This window comes from Alligator mississippiensis, chromosome 11 (genome assembly GCF_030867095.1).
Source record: "Alligator mississippiensis isolate rAllMis1 chromosome 11, rAllMis1, whole genome shotgun sequence".
Classification (NCBI taxonomy): Eukaryota; Metazoa; Chordata; order Crocodylia; family Alligatoridae; genus Alligator; species Alligator mississippiensis.
The window spans coordinates 4877445-4897232 of record NC_081834.1 but is presented as its reverse complement, the minus strand read 5'-3'; the positions used below and the strand labels follow the sequence as shown (position 1 = coordinate 4897232).

General features: G+C 41.3%; 1 protein-coding gene across 1 annotated transcript in view; it reads left to right on the top strand.

Annotated features, from left to right (window-relative positions):
* The window catches only part of ZWILCH (zwilch kinetochore protein), a 28361-nt gene that overhangs the window by 4738 nt on the left and 3835 nt on the right, over positions 1 to 19788 (top strand). Inside the window, exons 2-15 of the mRNA XM_059714537.1 lie at positions 642 to 693; positions 1420 to 1515; positions 1614 to 1726; positions 2942 to 3138; positions 3784 to 3863; positions 4266 to 4421; positions 5580 to 5651; positions 6061 to 6154; positions 9256 to 9311; positions 11716 to 11821; positions 14390 to 14469; positions 14685 to 14841; positions 17796 to 17824; positions 18836 to 18972. Of these exons, the coding sequence (XP_059570520.1) occupies positions 642 to 693; positions 1420 to 1515; positions 1614 to 1726; positions 2942 to 3138; positions 3784 to 3863; positions 4266 to 4421; positions 5580 to 5651; positions 6061 to 6154; positions 9256 to 9311; positions 11716 to 11821; positions 14390 to 14469; positions 14685 to 14841; positions 17796 to 17824; positions 18836 to 18972 (1425 nt within the window). The remainder of the gene's footprint in view (positions 1 to 641; positions 694 to 1419; positions 1516 to 1613; positions 1727 to 2941; positions 3139 to 3783; positions 3864 to 4265; positions 4422 to 5579; positions 5652 to 6060; positions 6155 to 9255; positions 9312 to 11715; positions 11822 to 14389; positions 14470 to 14684; positions 14842 to 17795; positions 17825 to 18835; positions 18973 to 19788) is intronic.

The following is a 19788-nucleotide window of genomic DNA, read 5'->3' as shown; positions in this document are numbered from 1 at the left end:
GTGATATGTACACACACAGCCTGTAAAGTGCATTGGGATCTTTCAAGATGAGCGTTTAAAGGGGCGCTATCTGTCAAATACTGTTCTTCCATCTGAACAGTTACTACTTGCTATCATTGCAAATAATGCTTAAGTTTAATGTAGCTGAGAGATTGGTGAATAATAGGATTTAAAAATATTTTCTGTTTGTTGAATTCACCTGTCATCTATTTATTTATTTATTTATTTATTTATTGTTATATTGCTGCTTTGTTTGTATCTCATGTACAACAAGACAAAGAAAAACATTTTGAAAGAATGGAAATATATTGTCTAGATTTTTGAACTGGAGAACTGTTAACTCTAGTACGGGTCTGCAGGATCAGGTGCTATGGTTGTGAAACCACAGAAACGGTCAGGGAGACGCTGGCAGGAGTTAAATGTGAAACTTTGCAGGTTCTTAAATTAGCTAACGCTACTTATTTAAAAAGTTGCAGAGAATATCAGCTTCAAAGATGACACTTCGAACTGAGTTGTCTTTATCATACATAGAAGGTAACAGTGTCCAATATATTACACTGATATTTGAGTCTTATTTTGGCTTTTACAGATGAATGTAGTATTTGGGTAGGAAAAAAGTTAATATATCATTTATTTTTCAGAATTTATACTGAAGGAAAGCAAGGTATCCTCAAAGATCCATTTCCCTTTGAGGTAAATACTTTTATCTTATTTTAAAAAATTCTAAAGCTCTATAGATGATTGTTTTAAATTTTATAACAAAAACGAGTGTGTAGGACGAAAAGAATGTAATCGTTGGATCAAGGCAAGTTTGATGTTTAGAAAAAATAGTAATATAAATAACTGACTAGACAAATTGTACAATACCCTGCCATAATGAAAAAAACAGTCTTTTGGGGTTCCTTTTTTCATTCACACTCAAGAGCCTGAGCAAGAATGTCTTATATGCTGCACACCTTGAAAAAAGAATTGATTTTGGTATTTGGGAATTTGTCCTCTGGGAATTAATTCCCAAGTATGCTCTCCCTTTATGGAGCAATTCTTATGAGTAACCCTCTTGCCAAGGGGTTTCCCCCTTGATATTACCACAGACTGCAATTGCAAGAATATTCCGTAAGAAGAGGGTATTCTCTCGGGTCCCATGCTACGTGTCTTTATGGATCAAATTAAACTTTCCTTCTAGAAATCATTATCAAATATGAATTAGAGTACAGACATCATGTGCTCATGGTGAGGTATTTTGCATTTGAGATGAAGTTTTGCTACTTTCTCTCAAGGTGAAAAAAGTCTGGATTAATTCATGGTTGTAACTGGAGAAGAAAATATTTTATAGTGTAATGAAGTCTTTTAATATAAAAGTGTCTTCTGAATGTGACCCAAATGCAGCATGTTAACAAAGTTTTTCTTTTCTTTTGTCAGAGTGATGTCCAAGTACATTTTATTGGTGAGGGTTGTAAAAGTCCTGTTGAAAGTTTCTGGAACGGGAGTAGTATGATATTCATTATGGAGAAAATGGTAAGCGTTGGTTTATTTAAATCTAGACTTCTCAACTTCTCTGGAAATATGTTCAAATATACTCTAATCTTTAAACCTATGTGTGCGTTTCTTTGAAGGGACATGAAGAAACTGATCAAAATGAAGCACCTGAAATAAACACTACTGATCTTCCTGGGCTTTCGCAACTCAGTAGTTCTGGACCAGTTGCTGTTTCTGTTACAAGAGCAAAGTAAGTTTCCATAAAGTTGTCATTTTGCTTAGAAAGAGCTCGCGCTATTCAAGATGGGAGTACGTTCTGGTGCAGTAATATAACTCATTTATTATAAAATAAACAAATCATAGGAATTTGGAAAACAGCTTGAATTCTGTGCACAAATATATATTTCAGACAGATTGTAAGATAAGCAAGGAAATATCTACGTTTCTCATATTTTCGTGTTATCTTCACCATTATTAAAAAAAAACAAAACTGCCTGTCAAAAGCATGAGCCAGGAAGAGAACACTGAAATTGATGGAAAGATTCCTTATTAGTGATAAAAACATATAATTGATCTCATCTTCATTAGAAAAGAAAGATGTGGTATTAACCTAAAGTAAAATCCTGGTGTAGACAAAGTGGGTTGTAGTTTTTATATGACTTAACAGCTTGCGTTAAAGACTGCATGGCTCAATATTGAAAGAGTTTGGGGCTGTAAATACATGTTGACCCTTTTGTGCTGAAGTGACTTTTACTCTGTATAGGCATTAAAGAAGAATTTCCTTTCTTTTTACATTTTTTGCATGTTAGATCAGATCCAGAATACTTTGTCTGACCCCATAAAATCAGCAACTTTTTGGTGTCTATATACTAATGGGGAGATGATTATATTTATTTATTAAAAAAAAAAAAAAAGCAGGGGATTCATACCCATTGGAAATGTTCTTTGAAGATATGATATACTAAAGCCCTACTCTTTGAAAGGTGTTTTTGACCAGTCTCATTAAGTCACATGGGGTGACTACTGTGTAAGTTTAGAATGTAAATATTTTCTTGATGTATAACTTCAGCTCAAAGTGGTGGTCACTTTTCCAAGATAAAGTGGTTGAATTTTTAAAAAATTATTAATGAAAGATAAGATAGAATTAATTTGAAAAACTGAATTTTCAAAGGTTTAAATGATTTTAATGAGTTTAAAACAACAAGAACTTTGTTAAACTTATATGTGATGTATCTTAAATAAAGGGTGGGTTTGTAATTCTTTAACGAAATGTTTTATTATTTACTTGCCACTTCTGTGTCCCTTTTTTCCTACCTATAAAATGAGAATAGCAAGACTGACCTTCTTTGTAAAATACACTAAGATCAATATATCACTTTTACTGTTTCATTCTATTTCAGTCTAGAAAATGATTGAATGAGTGCTTTCCTGCTAATGTTTTTTCTTTTCTATTTTCTATATCTAGGCAGCTGATTTCACTGTATACAATCACGCAAAATCCATTCATGACCCATTTGAAAATAAGCAACCCAATTGTGCTTCCTCCCCTGTGGGTAAGATGTGATGGATCTGATCCTGAACACACCTATTGGCTAGGAGCTGAACCTCTCAAAACTGGGAACAAAGTCACAGGGATCAATCTCCATACAGTTACATGTAATGGTAAGGTTCTCCTAGCTATAATGATATACACAAAATTAAGTAAGGGGAGTCTGAAGGAATGACAAAGTATTATGACTGGGACTGTTGTATTTTTCCATGACATCTGCTCACCTTTGCTCTGTGATTCAAATGTTCATTTACAATAAAAAAAGAATATCTTCCCTTTAGGACAAGCGGTGTTTAAAAAAACAAATAGATTTTAAAGTGTGTTTTAAGTTTAAAGTGACATCAAAGGAACGCTAGTATAACTCTGATGATCCAGAGAATATTGGACCAGCTATATAGAAAAACTATATAAACCTGTATAAAACTAAGCTATAGATGCAAACATGTAATTGGTCCAGTAAAAGGTATTGCCAAACAAATCCAGTTCTTACCATGAAATCAATATAATCAATTCTTATGCAGGTCTGTGCTCAGCCATGGCTGACATGCTAACTTCTTAAAGATGGTAAATTGCTTCCATTTATGCTATTGTGCTGTGGTAATTGAAGCTTACTATATATTTAAATATCATTGTTCATTTTTGTTATTGATTGTACGAAAGCAAGAAGGATCATTGCATTCTGCAGAACAGTGTCACTATTTAAGCATGACATTCAAGTTGTGGTTAACATTTTTTGAAAGTCTCTTTTCCTTTTCAAGGTCCTATAGCTGATAAAACCTGTTTTGCAACTCTAGAAGAACTCAAAAAGGCACACAAAATCAGGCATCACTCATCTGTGGTGGGTTTTTCCTGCTCTTCTGCTCTTCCATGTTGTGTATTTCTGTTTATAATTACAAGTTAGATGATTGTGCATTTTTGGGGAGGTTTTTAAGAAGTTTTGTAGTTGGTGTTTATAACTTGGTCTCAGTCTAGGGGAGAGTCCTGCTAATTCAGGAACCAAGAAAGATGTGCAGCATCTAACCTATGGAACGCCTGCATTGTCTGTCTGACACAAGCCAAATTTTATTTTTAAAATTCTTTTAAAGGTGTTTCATATTGTTTGGAACTGTGCCCAGATCTATTCTGTTTGAGCATTTCAGATTTTTTTTGCAAACTGTGTGATACAACTTTTCTGGTGAAAATAGCTTTTGAGAGTAGTGAGACTTGATTTAATAAATCTGTTTAAAAATATGTATTATAGGTGACCACCAAAGGCTTTGCTCAGTATGAGCTCATGAGGTCTACTGCATTGGAAGACACTATTGTAGAATCCGAGAGTAATATATATGTTGATATCACATGGAACAGTGTGGACAAGATTCTGCAGACGCCTCCTCTCACTTCAACAGCAACACTGGTAAGCATGCAACAGGCTCTGAGTCCAATCATCAGGGTGGCACTGATGCCACCTGGCAGCCACATGGCTCTGGCTATTCAGGGTACTCTCCATGCCTCGCAGATGTTACTCTTGATCCAGACATCAGCTTGTACGGGCTTCAACCCTCTTGGCTTTGGCCTGCTGGTTGCTTTAGCTGGGGACTCCTAAGACTTGATCCACTGGCTCTGGCCCAGCTTCTCAGCCCTGGCCTCTCCTCAATCATGCTTCACTCTGTCAAGGCTCAAGCTCTGGCCCTCTTGGCCATTAGCCCGCTCCTGTCTTGCCTTTGCGGTGTAGTTTCTGGCTTCCTCAGCCCTTAGTCTGCCCCTGTCTTGCATTTAGGACACAGACTCTGGCCCTCTTGGCTTTAGCCTGCCCCCATCTTGTCCTCTGTACACTCAGAACCTGGACTTCCACCCAGGTACACCCTGTGTGGCCTCCAGTCCTCCTTCGGTGGTAGTCGTCTCTAACATAGAGAGTCAGGGGAAAAAAAAAGGAAGAGAAAACCCAGTCCTTCTGGGGACCTACAAAACCAAAATCAGATGGTACTCAGAATTGTCCCCACCATGGGGTAAACTTAAGGAAAGCAAAAGGAAAAAAGGCTTCTCCGTCTACATAATAGGGCTCACCTCACTGTCCCCTCCTAAGCCCCGCCCCTTCTGGCCAGTTCACCCTGTCATACCCAGAGTTCTTTCATTGGGCAGTTCTGCCCTGTTCGGGTTTACTGCACCTGCTGTAGGGCCACTAGTGACTGTGGAAACCCTGTCTCCATTCCCTTTATTCTGCATCCCATTCCCTGTCTCTGCTCACAGTTCCCCCTCTCTGAGCAGCAAAAACTCTCTCCTTAAAGACCTTTGCAGGTCTTGTCTGTCCCCCACCCTTCTCCCAGTAACAGGATGAGGGTTCCCTGTTACAAAGTGCAACATTCCTGTCATTGTTTCTTATGAGTAACACAGAGAGAGCACAGAAATTAAGTTGATTTTTAGTGGTTACATTATTTATTCAATTACTACATTAGCAGTAAGGTATGTTTATAACTTCAGTATTAAATTCTGTTAATCTAAATTCCATCAGCTAGAGTTTTAGCAAACTTTAATTTCAAAATTAGGGTCTGATGTGGCCTTTCCAAATTTTCAGAATATCAGGCTGGCATTGGGAGATCCCAGGAGTCCTATATACCAGCTGTATAGAGAACTGCAGTTTCTCCTGGTAAGTAAACACATGAGATCCTCATTTCAAATAGTTGTGGTTGTCTGTATGTCAGGAATCAAATCTTCATGCTTCAGTTGCCTATTTTGTATGGAATTCCAGAGCTATTTAAAAGTTTTTTGGAAATTATGTAAGCATGCAAATTGCAAACATTTCCCTACAACTTCAGGAAATGTGGAATCAAGCACTCTAGTCAAGAAATCTCAGAAATTTATAATGCAGGGTTAGTCTGATAGGATTTCATGCCAGATTGTTGATGCATCCCAAATTCAAGGCTGCATCTCAAATTCTTGATGGTAGAAGTTTCATACAGCACTTAATTTTGTTGACACATTTACATTCATTTTTGTATTGTATGCTATATGCAGAACAAACAAAGTTAGTTATTCTGGAATTTGTATGCTGCTAGGTTTTGGCTGAAGGCATGAAGACTGGTGTGACTGAGTGGCCAGAGCCTTTAGAACCTGAATCACCTGTTGAACTTGTGCAGGAACTTCTGGATGGTATTTGTTTAATATAAGAAGCTATGATTGGGTGAGATTGTAAAGAGGAAAGTAAATCTTGTAAGCACTTTTTTTTTGTTGAAAAGAAACGGAAAGAGGCTCGAAATTCCACATTAAGATATTAGAATTGGACGTGCTAACTTGTAATGCGCTGTGATTCATAAAAAGTATTCCAGAAATAGGTTACTGACTTAGGCCATACACCTAACTCTTCTGATGAATGTATAGTAGTCTTTCTACCTTTGTGGAGAATAGGAGGGAAAATCAAATTAAATAAAAATAGGAACTGTTTCTAAAAAAACTGACAGATTTAGAGTTCAGAACGAACACAAACATCGTAGCTGTTGCTTTTCTAAAGTAACTGATTTTTCTGGGATGCTGTGATAATTTTTTTCTTTAGTGCCTAACTGAGTTATGACCAGCAAGCGCAAAAGCATCTTGTTAGAAAATCTAAACCAGGGGTAGGCAATGTTTTTTGGCCGGAGTGCCTAAAAACCCACAATGTCTACCTTGGAAGGTGCCGGAGTGCTGACATGCCAGAAAAACAAAAGCGGGGGGGGGTGTACATGGCAGGATGCACCGCATATTAGTATATTTAATAATCATAAATGTTGCCTTTGTTGTTCTGTACTTTTTTTGTTAAGGATGTTGCAGTGAGGGAGAGGGAAAAAAAGAGAAATAAGAGAAAGAGCAGAGAGAGAACCAGGCACATACACATGCACACAGAGAACCACATGTGCACAGACACAGAGAACCAGAACAGACACATGCATACACACATCCAGAACCAGACACGTGTGCACACGAGGCAGACAGACATACAGAACCAGATGCATGGGTGCACAGAACCAGGCTGCTGGGCCACTGGACAAAGTCTGACCCAACAATGCCCTGGGGCCTGCTGGAGCCCCTTTGCTTCCCTGGGGAGCCAACTCCGGCATCAGCTCCATGCTGGCGGTGACTGCGCTCCTCAGAATGGACAGCGGGAATAGGGTCTGGCCCTGAGGCAGTGCAGCCCTCCCGTTGTCTGCTCCAAGTTGCATGTGCAGTCACCACCAGCATGGAGCTGATGCTGGAGCTGTGGAGCCTGGCACAGCTGTTTGCAGCCTGCCGCTGCTTTCTGCAGCTGCCCAGAGCCCAGGCTGGCTACAAACAGCTGTGCTGACTCTGGAGCCCCACCATCACCTCTGTGCTGGGAGTGGCGGAGAGACCAGGGTTGCACTGCCTCAGGCCCCTCCCACTGCCTGCTTTGAGACATGCATGCACGCACAAGTACAGAGCTGATGCTAGAGCCTGGCGCAGCTATTTGCAGCCTGCCTGCTGCACCCAGCCCTGGCTCTGGGTAGCTGCTGCCAACCATAGAGCCTGGGCTGCTTGCAGCAGGGCTTGCAACTTCCTAGCTGCCTGCTGGGAGCAGCCCAGGTTCTGTAGTTGGTAGGAGCTGCCCAGAGCTGGGGCTGGTGGTGGCGTGCCGAGCAAAATAGCCTCACTTGCCATGCTTGGCATGTGTGCCAGGGGTTGCCGACCCCTGCTGTAAAGTTTTCATAAACATAGATAATAGACACTGGATCTAAAACATAAGTGCAGGGGGAGTCTTCTAGTATAATACTGAAATTATCTACAAATAACTCTAAGAGGGATGTGTTTTTATTTTTTTATACCTGTGTTTTATATATGTAATATAAAATTTGTGTGTTATATATAATTACACACACGATGCATGTAGACATTATCTGTTTGTTTGTTTGTCTGTTTAAAAAAGTAGCTATAATCTGTGTGTGTGTGTATGTAGCCTGTCTTATTTTAGACTGTACGATGATTTGTAGATAATTTCAATGCTAATGCCTGTCCTCTAATCCTAAAAGAATGAATGTGTATTGAAGCAAACCAGCAATGTGGATTAAACAGTAGGAATCAGAACTCGTAGCAGAGGTGATATCTTTTATTAGACTAACTAGATATTTGCAAAAAAAAAAAAATTTCTTTATTTGCAAGCTTTCAGGCACACACCCTTCTTCAGGCATAGGAGAATGCAACATTTGTAAGATTTCTCCTGGGTGGAACACTTAAACAGTAGGAACATTTTTTTTCACCCTTAGGCTAGGGACAGAAATTACACACAAAATGGTATAAGTGATAGGAAACCGGTTCCAACCTGTAACACAACAGAAGTTCAGTGCACATCAGCCACTTTCAAAATGACTGAAATGAGTTTAAAATAAATCTGGTTGGATGTAGTATCAGACTGAACTGATTTAGGTTAAATCTGTTTGTTGAACGTCTGTCCCAGCTCCCCTCCAGATTCAAGTTAACTCACAGTCCTCCAGCATCTGAGGATGCTTTGCACCTCCCTGACAAACCTTCCCTCGCAGGGTGGATGGGTTTGCCTTGGCCCAAGCTGTCTGCTCCAGCTGAGCAGGAAGATGTACTCTAGTGCACCCTAGCTTCTGGCCTGGGTCACTACAGGCATACGGCTGCATTTCCAAAATCAAAAGTGACTGTGTGTTCAATCAACACAGCTTCAACTAACGTGCAGATTGAATCAATTCAGCCTCAGACTTTCTGACTGCCTATACTTAGCTTTAGTGACTAGAGGATAGTTATTAACAAGTTGTGCCTATAGGTGAGAAAACAAATTAAACTATTGTTAAAAAGGGGCCCTCAGATAGAAACTTATCTAACAAGGACAGTATGAAAATAGTATAACACATTCTGCTATTATGCAACTTAATAGTTGAGAACAAGAATAATTTAAATGCAGAATTTTTGTGATGTTTCTCAACATAAAAAAACCTAGCTTTTTTTTTTCCTAGGAAGGGTGGGTCAACCACAGCAGTATTGTGAAATGTAAAACATATGTAAATACTTGGACACAAAAGAGAAGGGGAGGATTTTTTCACAACCCCAGGAAGAGGCCCTTGGCAATCCAAATGACTCTAAGTATCTATTTTTAAATTGTGGAAACTTAGAGAAGAAATTACAAAGAGTTGTGTGATAATCAGATACTGTGTGTTAATTTTATTGTACTATTGCATATCAGGGGTTTAAGCTGTTCAGCTGTACAAATTTTTAATTTTACAATTCTTTTTCCCCTGCTCCAGATTTAAAGAGTAAGCTGGATGGTTTTAATACTGCAGTAATTAAAAATGATCCTGAGGTATGTGGAATTTTCAGCCAACCTCACTTCATTTTTTCAGTGTCATCATACTAGTCTGAAATGGTAGAGTTATTTATGCATACTAAGGTGTCTTGCTATTTCTGCTAAGTAACAACAATGGAAGAGATTTTAAAGACACGTGACAATTTGGTATCTCATTTCAGTGGAAAATGTCACATGTACCTTTTGAAAAATATCCTTCTGTCTTTTAAACATTTCTTCCACTCTTTTTTTTTTAACCATTACAACCAACATTAAAGGCTAATTGTGATCTTGTTCAGTGGACATCTGACAGCTCTGAGGGATGGAAACCAATTGGGTTTGCTTCCTTTTTTCCTTTCTTTCAGTCTGTCTGTTGGGATTGCATCATTTTAACCTTCCCTGACTCCCTTCTCTTGCCTCCAGTCTTATGCTGCTGGTACCTTCTTGCAGGAAACTATTTAGATGTGAAGAAGGGCTTGTCTGTATCCCTCCTAACATTTGGTCCAATAAAAAATATTAGGGCTGGGCAAAGCTTCGGTCCCTGATTTCAGTTCGGCAGAGATTCAGCCCGATTTGGTGGCTGAATCTCCAAATCTGAATAGAATCAGGAGACCCTTTAATATCTCCGAATCAAATCAGAACCCTCCAAATTGATTCGTAGAGACTCGATGATTCGGACATAGACATAGCTTTAAATGTTTTTTCTACATGCCTGAAGGTACCAGGCATGGCTCATGAATGCTGCGATGCTGGGTCGGATGGAGCGTCCCCAGAAGCACAGGGTACTCCCTAACATGCTTGGCAGCAGACCCAGAACTGGACTAGAAGCACTTCCGGGTCTGTTGAGGAGTGTGCTGGGGGGCCCTCCCATGCTCCCCACAACTCTGCGACTGATGCCTCCTGGGTCAGGGGGGGCACCTGTGGTCCCCCCACAGCTGATCGCTGAGCCAGGGAGGCATGTGGGGGGGTGGGCCCAGCATGCTCCCTGGTGGACTGGAAGGATTTCTGGTCTACTTCCGGGTTCACCACCGAGCACGTGGGGGGGGGGTCCCCACGCTCCTGTGGGATGCTCCATCCGCCCCAACATTGCAGTGTTCACGAGCTGTCTGCTATCATGAGGAATGTAGAAAAAACGTTTAAAGCTGTGTCTATTGATGCCTACACAATCAGATGAATCTCAAATTGCCTGAAGGGTTGTACATTTAATAATGTTACATGTGACTACACCGGGGCCTTTCTGCAGTGACATGACAAAAGTGGCTTGCACCCTGTGCAAATCCTGTTGGGGTGTGGGGGCAGAAGGTGCAGGAGTCCTATCTAGTACAGTCCCTGGAGGGAGCTGCTGCTACTGCACCCTGCTGGTGCTGTTATTGCCGCTGCCGCTACTGTCACATGCTTTTCCCATCCCCGCTCTTGTTCTTCAAGCAGCAGCAGCTTGGTGTCTGTGCACCAGTTCTTGATGCAAGAGCAACATTATGTGGGGCTGCTCTTGCTGCTGGGGATGGTGGACAATTTTGATGCCCCTCTCACCTGACCATAACGCTACTGCCTCTCTGTCTTTGCTAGTTCTGGTTCAGTGGGGAGAATGAAAAGAGGTACGGCACATATAGTTCTATGTCACGCTTCGTGGTATTATTTTAATCCATTAAAGAAACTCAGACCATGTTTTAAAGTCCTTTCTGAGGATAATAATAGCTTAAGTCTCTTTTCCTTCCATCCCACAAATAGTCCAGACTTTTTTCTTATTGTAGATAACTTCAGTCAAATAAGTGCATTTTCCATTTTATTCTGAAGACTGCGGTAAAATATGACTGTATACCAACAAAGCCATACACTTTTGTTCTAGATCAAGAGTACAGGAAAACAACCATTTGCTTAGAGTAGCATTGCAAGATATATATGAAAAACAACCCCCCCCCCCCCAAAAAAAAATAAAATGCGTATCATCTGTAAATTCTCTGCAGCAGATGGGGCATTCAGTACCAGTGCTTCTCTGCTTTTATCACTGCAGCAGTTATTCTATTATTTTATAGTTACACTAATACAGCTAATCATAAGGCATGGCAGAAGGACAGGCTTGAGGGAGACAAAGACTGTTTTTACTCATCCTGTATAAACATTCTAGTCAAACCTTACTTTGCGCTGACTCAAAACGCTTCCTCTGATATTCATCTTGTTCTTGTGGCTGGGAACTAGCCTTTTTTTAAATGTTAGGACAGTAGCTAATCCCTAATTTAAGACTTAAAAAAATATTATTACTATGAAATATCAGTTTGTAGAACTACTGCCTGGGATGGAGAAGAAAAATCTTGTAATTAGGCTAGTCTGTTGGAGAGAATTTGGATTTATATGGACTGTTGAATGTTAAGAAATGTTAAGCTTTTCTTTTGCTGTAGTTTTTTGAAGTACACCTCTTTTTCAGAAAGTCAAATGTGACACTGCTGCAGTGGACAGTTCAATAAAATCACTCTTTAGTGAGCGAGGTGAACTGGATTTTGCTGAACAATTGTGGTGCAAAATGAGAAGAAGTAAGTGTATTGCTGTTTTTCCCACTGTTCTGTAAATTTGTACATTTTCTGTATTTGCTTTTATTTGGGGAGATGGATGTAACGTTTTTCCCAAGCTTTAAAGACTTACTGACTCTTCACAGTGGTTATTTTTTAAAAGGAGAGTGTTTCATCAAAGATGGCATCCTTTAAACTATGCTTTAGGAAAGGCTGCTGAATTGTAAAATTTCTGGTATATATTTTTCATTTTGCCAAATTCATTGTCATTTTTATAATCGGTATAGTTCTTTATCTAAAGCATCTTACCGTGTTTCAGGAATTTATTTAAATTAGATAAGAGTTTCTGAAAACCTGTTTGCAGTCATGGAGTCATACTAATAATATCCATTATTACTTTTGGAATATCATGTGAGAGTAATGGCATAGAAGTGGCATTTTCACTTGTGAGGTTGACTTTGATATTGTGGCCATTTCTTTCCCATGTGCCATCGTAATCAATGCCTTGATAACATCAAAAGACGACTGGAAAGGTTCTCTGCATCAACATGCTGTACTCAAACAGTATCATCACCTGAAGACCTCTTCTGGTGCATAATACAAATATTTGTTCCTTAATTACATCAGTCAATGAAAAGGGTATATAGTAGCTTTTAGAGAGCATCTGTAAACATTGGTGTCTGTTCACTAGGCCTGCGCGAGCTGGCAGCGATCCGATCTGGATTTGGATCTGGTTGCTTTGGATGGCAGTGATCTGATCCGGAGCTCCAAACTGGGTTTCCACCTCGATCTGGCCGAAGCTTCAGAGCTGCCTCGGAGATCCAGCCATAGGGTATAATGAGGGAATCAATGAAATATCTATAACTTCGTTGTTTTTTGTCCAATTTGGATGAAACTTGCAGGGATGGTAGCCTCTGCTGAGAGAATGAAACCTGCCAAGTTTCAAGAAGATCGGTGCAGGGGTTTGGGAACTGTACCCCAAATTCTTGAAAGCCAAACTCATGTCACGGCTGTGTGTTACACCACGGGGTGGGGGGTCAAAACTGCAGGGGTGGTGGCCCCTGGCGAGGCCACAGAGCCTGCCAAGTTTCAAGGAGATTGGTGCAGGGCTTTGGGGGGAACTGCACATCAAGCTGCGGACAAGCAAAATTCATGCCATGGGTGACCCTGTGTGTGTTAAGGCGCAGCGGGATGACAGCTGCAGGGATGGTGGCCCCTGCTGCGGCCACAACGCCTGACAGCTTTCGAGGAGATCGGTGCAGGGGGGTTTTGGGGCCCTGCAGCCCTAGCTGCTGACAGGTAAAACTTGTGACATGGTGGCAGTTGATTGTCTGTATTCATTATTTCCTCTCCTTAACCTGGTTTTGAAGGTGCTAATTTATGGCAATTAACTGGCTACATTAGTTAGGTTCTGTGTATTGAGCTGGTCCCTGAGTGAATCATGATTGATTGATTGGTAACTGGTAACACAGTAGCTTAGCAGCCAGGCCCCTGGTAGTGTCTCCCACTCCCCAGGACAGACACAGTCAGTCCCACAAGCACCCATGGCACGAGTTTTGCCCGTCAGCAGCTAGGGGTGTAGGGCCCCAGAACCCCCCTGCACCGATCTCGACAGCTGACAGGCATCATGGCCACAGCAGGGGCCACCATCCCTACAGCTGTCATCCTGCTGCACCTTAACACACGCAGTGTCACCCATGGCATGAGTTTTGCTTGTCCGCAGCTTGTGGGGCAGTTCCCCCCAACCCCCTGCACCAGTCTTCTTAAAACTTGGCAGGCTTTGTGGCCTCAGCGAGAGCTACCAGCCCTGCAGTTTTGACCCCCCTGTGTTATAACACATAGACGTGACAGGAGTTTTGCTTTCAAGAATTTGGGGTGCAGTTCCCCCCAAACCCCTGCACCAATATTCTTGAAACTTGGCAGGCTTCATCCTCTCTACAGTCTACCACCCCTGAAAATTTCATCCAAATCGGACAAAAAACAATGAAGTTATAGAAATTTTATTGTTTCCCCATTATACGCTACGGCTGGATCTCCGAGGCAGTTCCGAAGCACTTCGGAAGCTCCAGACCACTTCTGGAAGCCTAATGAGGCCAGTGGTTTGACCCAGAGGTGCTGCTTCGGATCCCAAAGCGTCTGAAGCTTCTCTGGATCCAAAGCTCTGTCCAAAGCCTCGCACAGCCCTACTGTTTACTTCAATTTGTTGCCTGAACTGGACTCTGAAAGGCTTGATATAGTCTGGGATTTAGCTGAGAAATTACCTCTCTCCTTACGTACTGTTATGCTAGCCATAAGCAGAATTCCTTTTACTGTTGGCTTTTTGGGCCTTGAATAGGGTTGTTATCCATAGAGGACCACTGGGTAACCTGTTCACGGTGACTGTTTGACAACTTTATGGTGCAGTGGTAGACCTTTTGGTTCGTTTAACATGCATTTAAATTATTTTTAGTCTATTCTTAGCAGCAAAGCTATGGGGGTTTTGAAGCTGTGTGGCATGTGCTGACCAGTATTTTCAGTGAGCTAAATAAATACACAGATGTTTCTGTAACCATTATAAATAAGATACAAAAAGACCTTCTTTTTTCCCTTAAGGTGTCACTTCCTATCAAGACTTGGTAGAGTGCTTCACAATGACCATAAAATCCCTCAAATGTGGTGAGATACAGCCATGGGTACGTATGTGCTGCATGATTACATTTTCATGAAAAATATGTATTGGGTTGCATGCTAAAATCAAGATATAATTACTGTAGAAATGAGGAAAAGTTCACAAATAATGTAGAGTTTGGTTATTAAACGGTTCACTATTTGGTCCTGTCTTCATGGTATCCTATATTGTAAATTTCTTGTAATATTATAGATGAAACAAAAAAGTCTTATTTTTTAGATTCATCAAGGGAGTAGCAGTTTACTAAGCAAATTGATTCAACAGTCTTACCATGGAACAATGGAGGCTATTTCCCTCACTGGTATCACTCCAATTAAAATGCTTCTAGAGATTGGTCTGGACAAAATGAAAAAAGATTACGTCAGTTGTTTCATAGGTAAGTGTGCGGTTTCAGGAGCTAGCTGAAAATTTACAGGAAAAGATCACTTTTTTTCCAAACAATTCATCACCTTCTAGATTTTTGTTAATCTTAACTTCTCTAATGATCAGTCACCTTGGTCTTAATAATATCTGCTCGATAAAAATAATTTATTTCCATTTGAAGTATATTCTTTCTCTTAAGTAGAAAAATTAAAGCATCTCAAAATAGCTATGTTTTATATAAGTAGGCTGTAACTTTTCCTTTTTGATCCATTTTTACTCTGAAAAAAATCTGGATGTAGAAGTTGGAGTAGAACATCAGTATTCTATTTACAGAGCTGTTTTTTATTTTGTTTTGTTTTTGCATATAATGGTCTCCATCTCCGTAGTTTAAAAAGGGATTGCAGGAGGGAGGAGAGGCAGATAAGAATACTGACAATATATTTTTTTAAGTGTAAGTCATTCAGAAATAACACCTTGAAAAAAAAACTAATGTAAGATTATTTCTAAAAAAAAAAGTTTCATAGTTGGTCGAGTCGGAAGGGACCTGAGCAGCTCATCAAGTCCGACCCCCTGCCCTGGCAGGAAAGAATGCTGGGGTCAAACGACCCTGGCAAGGTGTTCATCTAGCCTCCTCTTAAAGACCCCCAGGGTAGGAGCCAGCACCACTTCTCTTGGAATTTGGTTCCAGATCCTAACTGCCCTGACTGTGAAGTAGTTCCTCCTGATGTCTAGCTTGAATCTACCCTCTGCCAGCTTGTGACCGTTATTTCTTGTCACTCCTGGTAGTGCTCGGGGGAACAGGGACTCCCCCAGTGCCTGCTGGTCCCCTCTGACTAGTTTGTAAATGACCACTAGATCCCCCCTCAGCCTTCTCTTGTGAAGCCTCAACAGGTTCAGGTCCCGTAGTCTCTCCTCGTAGGACCTGCCCTGCTGCCCCCTGATCATGTGAGTGGCCCTCCTCTGGACCCTCTCCATGCTGTCCACATCTCTCCTGATGTGCAGCGCTCAGAACTGGACGCAGTACTCCAACTGCGGCCTGACCAGTGCTGCATAGAGGAGGAGGATCACCTCCTTGGACCTGCTTGAGATGCATCTGTGGATGCACGACAAGGTGCGGTTGGCCTTCTTGACTGCGTCCCCACACTGTTGGCCCATGTTCATTTTGGCATCAGTAATGACTCCAAGATCCTTTTCTGTCTCTGCACTGACGAGAAGGGAGTTCCCCAGCCTGTAGGTATGCTGCTGGGTCTTCTTCCCCAGGTGCAGCACCTTGCACTTGTCAGTGTTGAAACCCATCCTGTTCTCATCCGCCCACCCCTGTAACCTGTCCAGGTCCAATTGCAGCCTATTCCTCCCTTCCAGCATGTCCACTTCTCCCCAAATCTTAGTGTCGTCTGCAAATTTGAACTACGTCCACTGCTACCCCTGCGTCTAAGGACTTTGTGACCTGGTCGTTGAAGGCCACCAGGCTGGTTTGACAGGACCTGCCTCTAATGAACCTGTGTTGGTTGCCCCTAAGCATAATCTCCCCTGCTGGCCCCTCGTACACATGCACCAGGATAATTCTCTCAAAAAGCTTACCCAGGATCAAGGTAAGACTAACTGGCCTATAGTTTTCTGGGTCCTCCTTCCTCCCTTTTTTGAAAATGGGAACTATGTTGGCCTTTTTCCAGTCCTCTGGCACCACACCAGAGCACCACGAGTGCTCGTAAAGCTGTGCCAGGGGTCCCGCAATGACCTCTGCTAATTCCCTCAGCACTCTGGGGTGGAGATCATAAGGACCAACTGATTTAAATATGTCCAGTCCCTCCAGAAGTTCCCTGAGTAGATTCTCAATGACCCTAGGCCTGGGTGCACCTCCCCTGGGGCCTACGGTGGTCCTGGTGGGGTGGGGGGTGACCTGGTCCCTGCTCAGAAAAATGGAGGCAAAGAAATTGTTAAATAGGTTAGCTTTGTCGTCTGGTGTGATGACCAGATTTCCTAGCGTGTCTTGCAGAGGCCCCGCGTTACCCGGTACCTTCTTTTTACTCCCCATGTATTTAAAAAAGGACTTGTTGTCCTTGATCCGGGTCTTTAGTCCCAGTTCCATCTCTGCCTTGGCCTTCCTGACCGCCCCCCTACAGACCCAAGCAACCGAGGTATAGTCCTCCCTGGTGATGGCCCCTCCCTTCCATTGGGTGTACGCCTCCTTTTTAGCTAGGAGACGTTCCCATATGCTTTTGGTGAGCCATGGGGGCTTTTGTGCCCTCTTGCCCCCTTTGATCTGTGTTGGGATTACCTCCCTTTGGGCTTGGAGGATCGTCTCCTTAAGGAACGACCACTCTTCTTGGACACTTGGCTCCCGTCCCCTCCGGGACCTCAGTGCCTCCCTGACTATTCTCCTTACCTCATTGAAGTCCACCCTCCTGAAGTCCAGGGCTGCTGCCTTGCTGCAGGCAGCAAGGTTACTTTAAAGTTACTTTAATAGAGTTGCAATTTTCTTTTCCATCCTGTTTTCTTTCTTTGTTTCTTCATTATGTGTTTTTTGTTTCCTTATTTGTTGTCACTTATTCTTATTTTTCCTCAGGACTTCTCTATTAACCCAATTTCTTTCCCAAATCTCTACCACACTGCCAGGTTGCCTACAGTCATTCTCCCTAAGTACCCTACCTCTCTTTCTGCTGCTGCTACTTCTGTGGTTCTTAAAACATGGATAACATTGAATAGCTATGGTGGCCTAACTGGTCCTGACATCTGATACACCCCGCTTCTGTTGCCTTTCTGAATTTCTGAGGCAAACATGGTCTTTTTTGTGGTAGATACTTCCAGTCAGTGTTTCTTTTAGTACATAGAGCAGAAAATACAAAGAGGTGTGGTGATTCGAGTGCTCCCTCAGTGGCTTCCCATGCAACTGTTTGTCTGAAGTATAATGTTTTTGTTTATGGGTTTTTTATTTTTATTTTTTAAGCATTTATATTTGTTTTACAGGCCAGGAACTTGCAACATTAACCTACCTGGTGAGATACTCGCAAATCTTTTATTTGGGAAGCAACATTCTTGGCATATTCTTGTTTAAGTTAATTATTCTCTCCAAATTCCTAAAACTTTTTTTCTGCACCATAATATGTATTCTGCAATGATACCTAGCTCTTAACCTTGTAAAGCTATTTTAGCTATAAAGACTTGCTTATTTTTCTTTAGCTGTGGTGGGGAGGAGAGTAAAAAGAATTTAGATCAAAGTTTACCTGTCAACCTTGAGTGTCATAAACTAAAGTGCTGCTATCACTTGAAAAGTATAACAGAACTATCCCCAGGTTTATATAGGGACTTGTCTCCCAGTTTGGATTCACTTCTCAACTGAGTGGCTGTGGCTCTTAATTTTTCTTCAGTAATGGGGAAGACTTTTTTTTAATTTAGCTGTGGAGATGCAGGCTTCAAAACAATTGATGCTGGTGATAGGAATTAGCTGCTTGTGCATTACAGTACCCCTGAAGATGTTGTCTGATGCTTTTCAGAAGTTAGCCAGAAGGTAGGGGAAGGTGGCACCTTAGAGATTGACCTGTTTGGAGAGACGTAAGTTTTTATAGCTGACAGTCTACAATGTAATGTAGCATCTGACAAAGTAGCTGGTCTCGTGTCTTTCCAAACAAGTTAGTCTCTAAGGTGCCAGCTTGCCATGCCTTCTAAATGACTTCTAACACAGCTAACTGCCGTCTTTTTTCAGAAGTTAGTAGTGCTCTGACTTGGTGTTTGATATGCGTTTGCAGTGAGCACTGTCAAAACATGACAGGCGTATTCATTCAGATTCACATTCTTAACCATGGAAATTTTGTCATTTAAAATTGAAGTTGCTGTGTGGATAAAATGTCAACATGTATCTGAGCTTAAAAGATGATGTAGTTGGTAATACTCCTATGTACAGGGCACTAAGCACCAACTAGTAAAGTTTTGGCCTAACTGATCACAAGAGTGACCTTGAAGAAAGATTGCTAGTTCATTTGTTCTGAAGTATGTCTTTTTCTCTCCAGGACTACTTCACTTCCTCATCAGTAGGTCTGCAGGAACAAATTCATCGTGTTCAGAAACTTCACCATATGCTTGAAATCTTGGTCAGCTGTACAGTCTTTCTTCAATTTAAACATGAGAACCTCTTCCCTTTGACACAGTTAGTATTTCATTTTGAGTTTTTTACATTTAAATGGATTCTCTCTCTCTCAACCCCCCCCCCCCTTTACATAATGAAAATGCAAGCTGATGCATCTAATTTTATTGAAAATGGTTGTGGCAAATGAGCACTGCAGCCACAATGCTGGATCTTCCTTTAATGTTCCTCTCTGATTTTAATATTCTGCAGTCTTTTCCTACCCATTTGTGAGGGATTTCAGGAAATCATTAAAATTCTTATTTTCCTTTTTGTTTCTAAGCTGACAGAGATTCTAGCCATTTTTTCATCATGGAACATGTAAAACAGGTACTCATTAGAAAATACATTTACAATAACGGTGAAAACAAGTGAACAAGAAATAGAGATACTTTTTGGTTTTGAAAATTTACTTTCTCCTTGTAGGTTTGATTTTTTTTTTTCTCCCTGCATGTCTTCTCACAGCTGCTTCAGGTTATGGCTCCAAAAGTTGCAAGTTTTTAGTCTGCTTTGGTCTCAGCTGTTAACCGATGGAAGTATTCTAGAATACAACTCCATTTGCTTAGCATCCTGTTTACCTTCAACTGTTTGAAACTTGCATCTGTGTATGGCATGGAAGCATAGCTTCAGTTTCAAAACCACTATAGAGGGAACATTTGTGAGGATGAAGTGTTTCTTGTATTACAGTTTGTAAAGTTTTATTATAGATTTCATAGACATGAGGGCTGGAAGAGACCTCGGAAGATCATCGAGTCTAGTCCCCTGCCCCAGGCGCAGGAAGTCAGCTGGGGTCAAAGGATCCCAGTAAGATAAATGTCCAAATGTTTCTTAAAGGAGTCC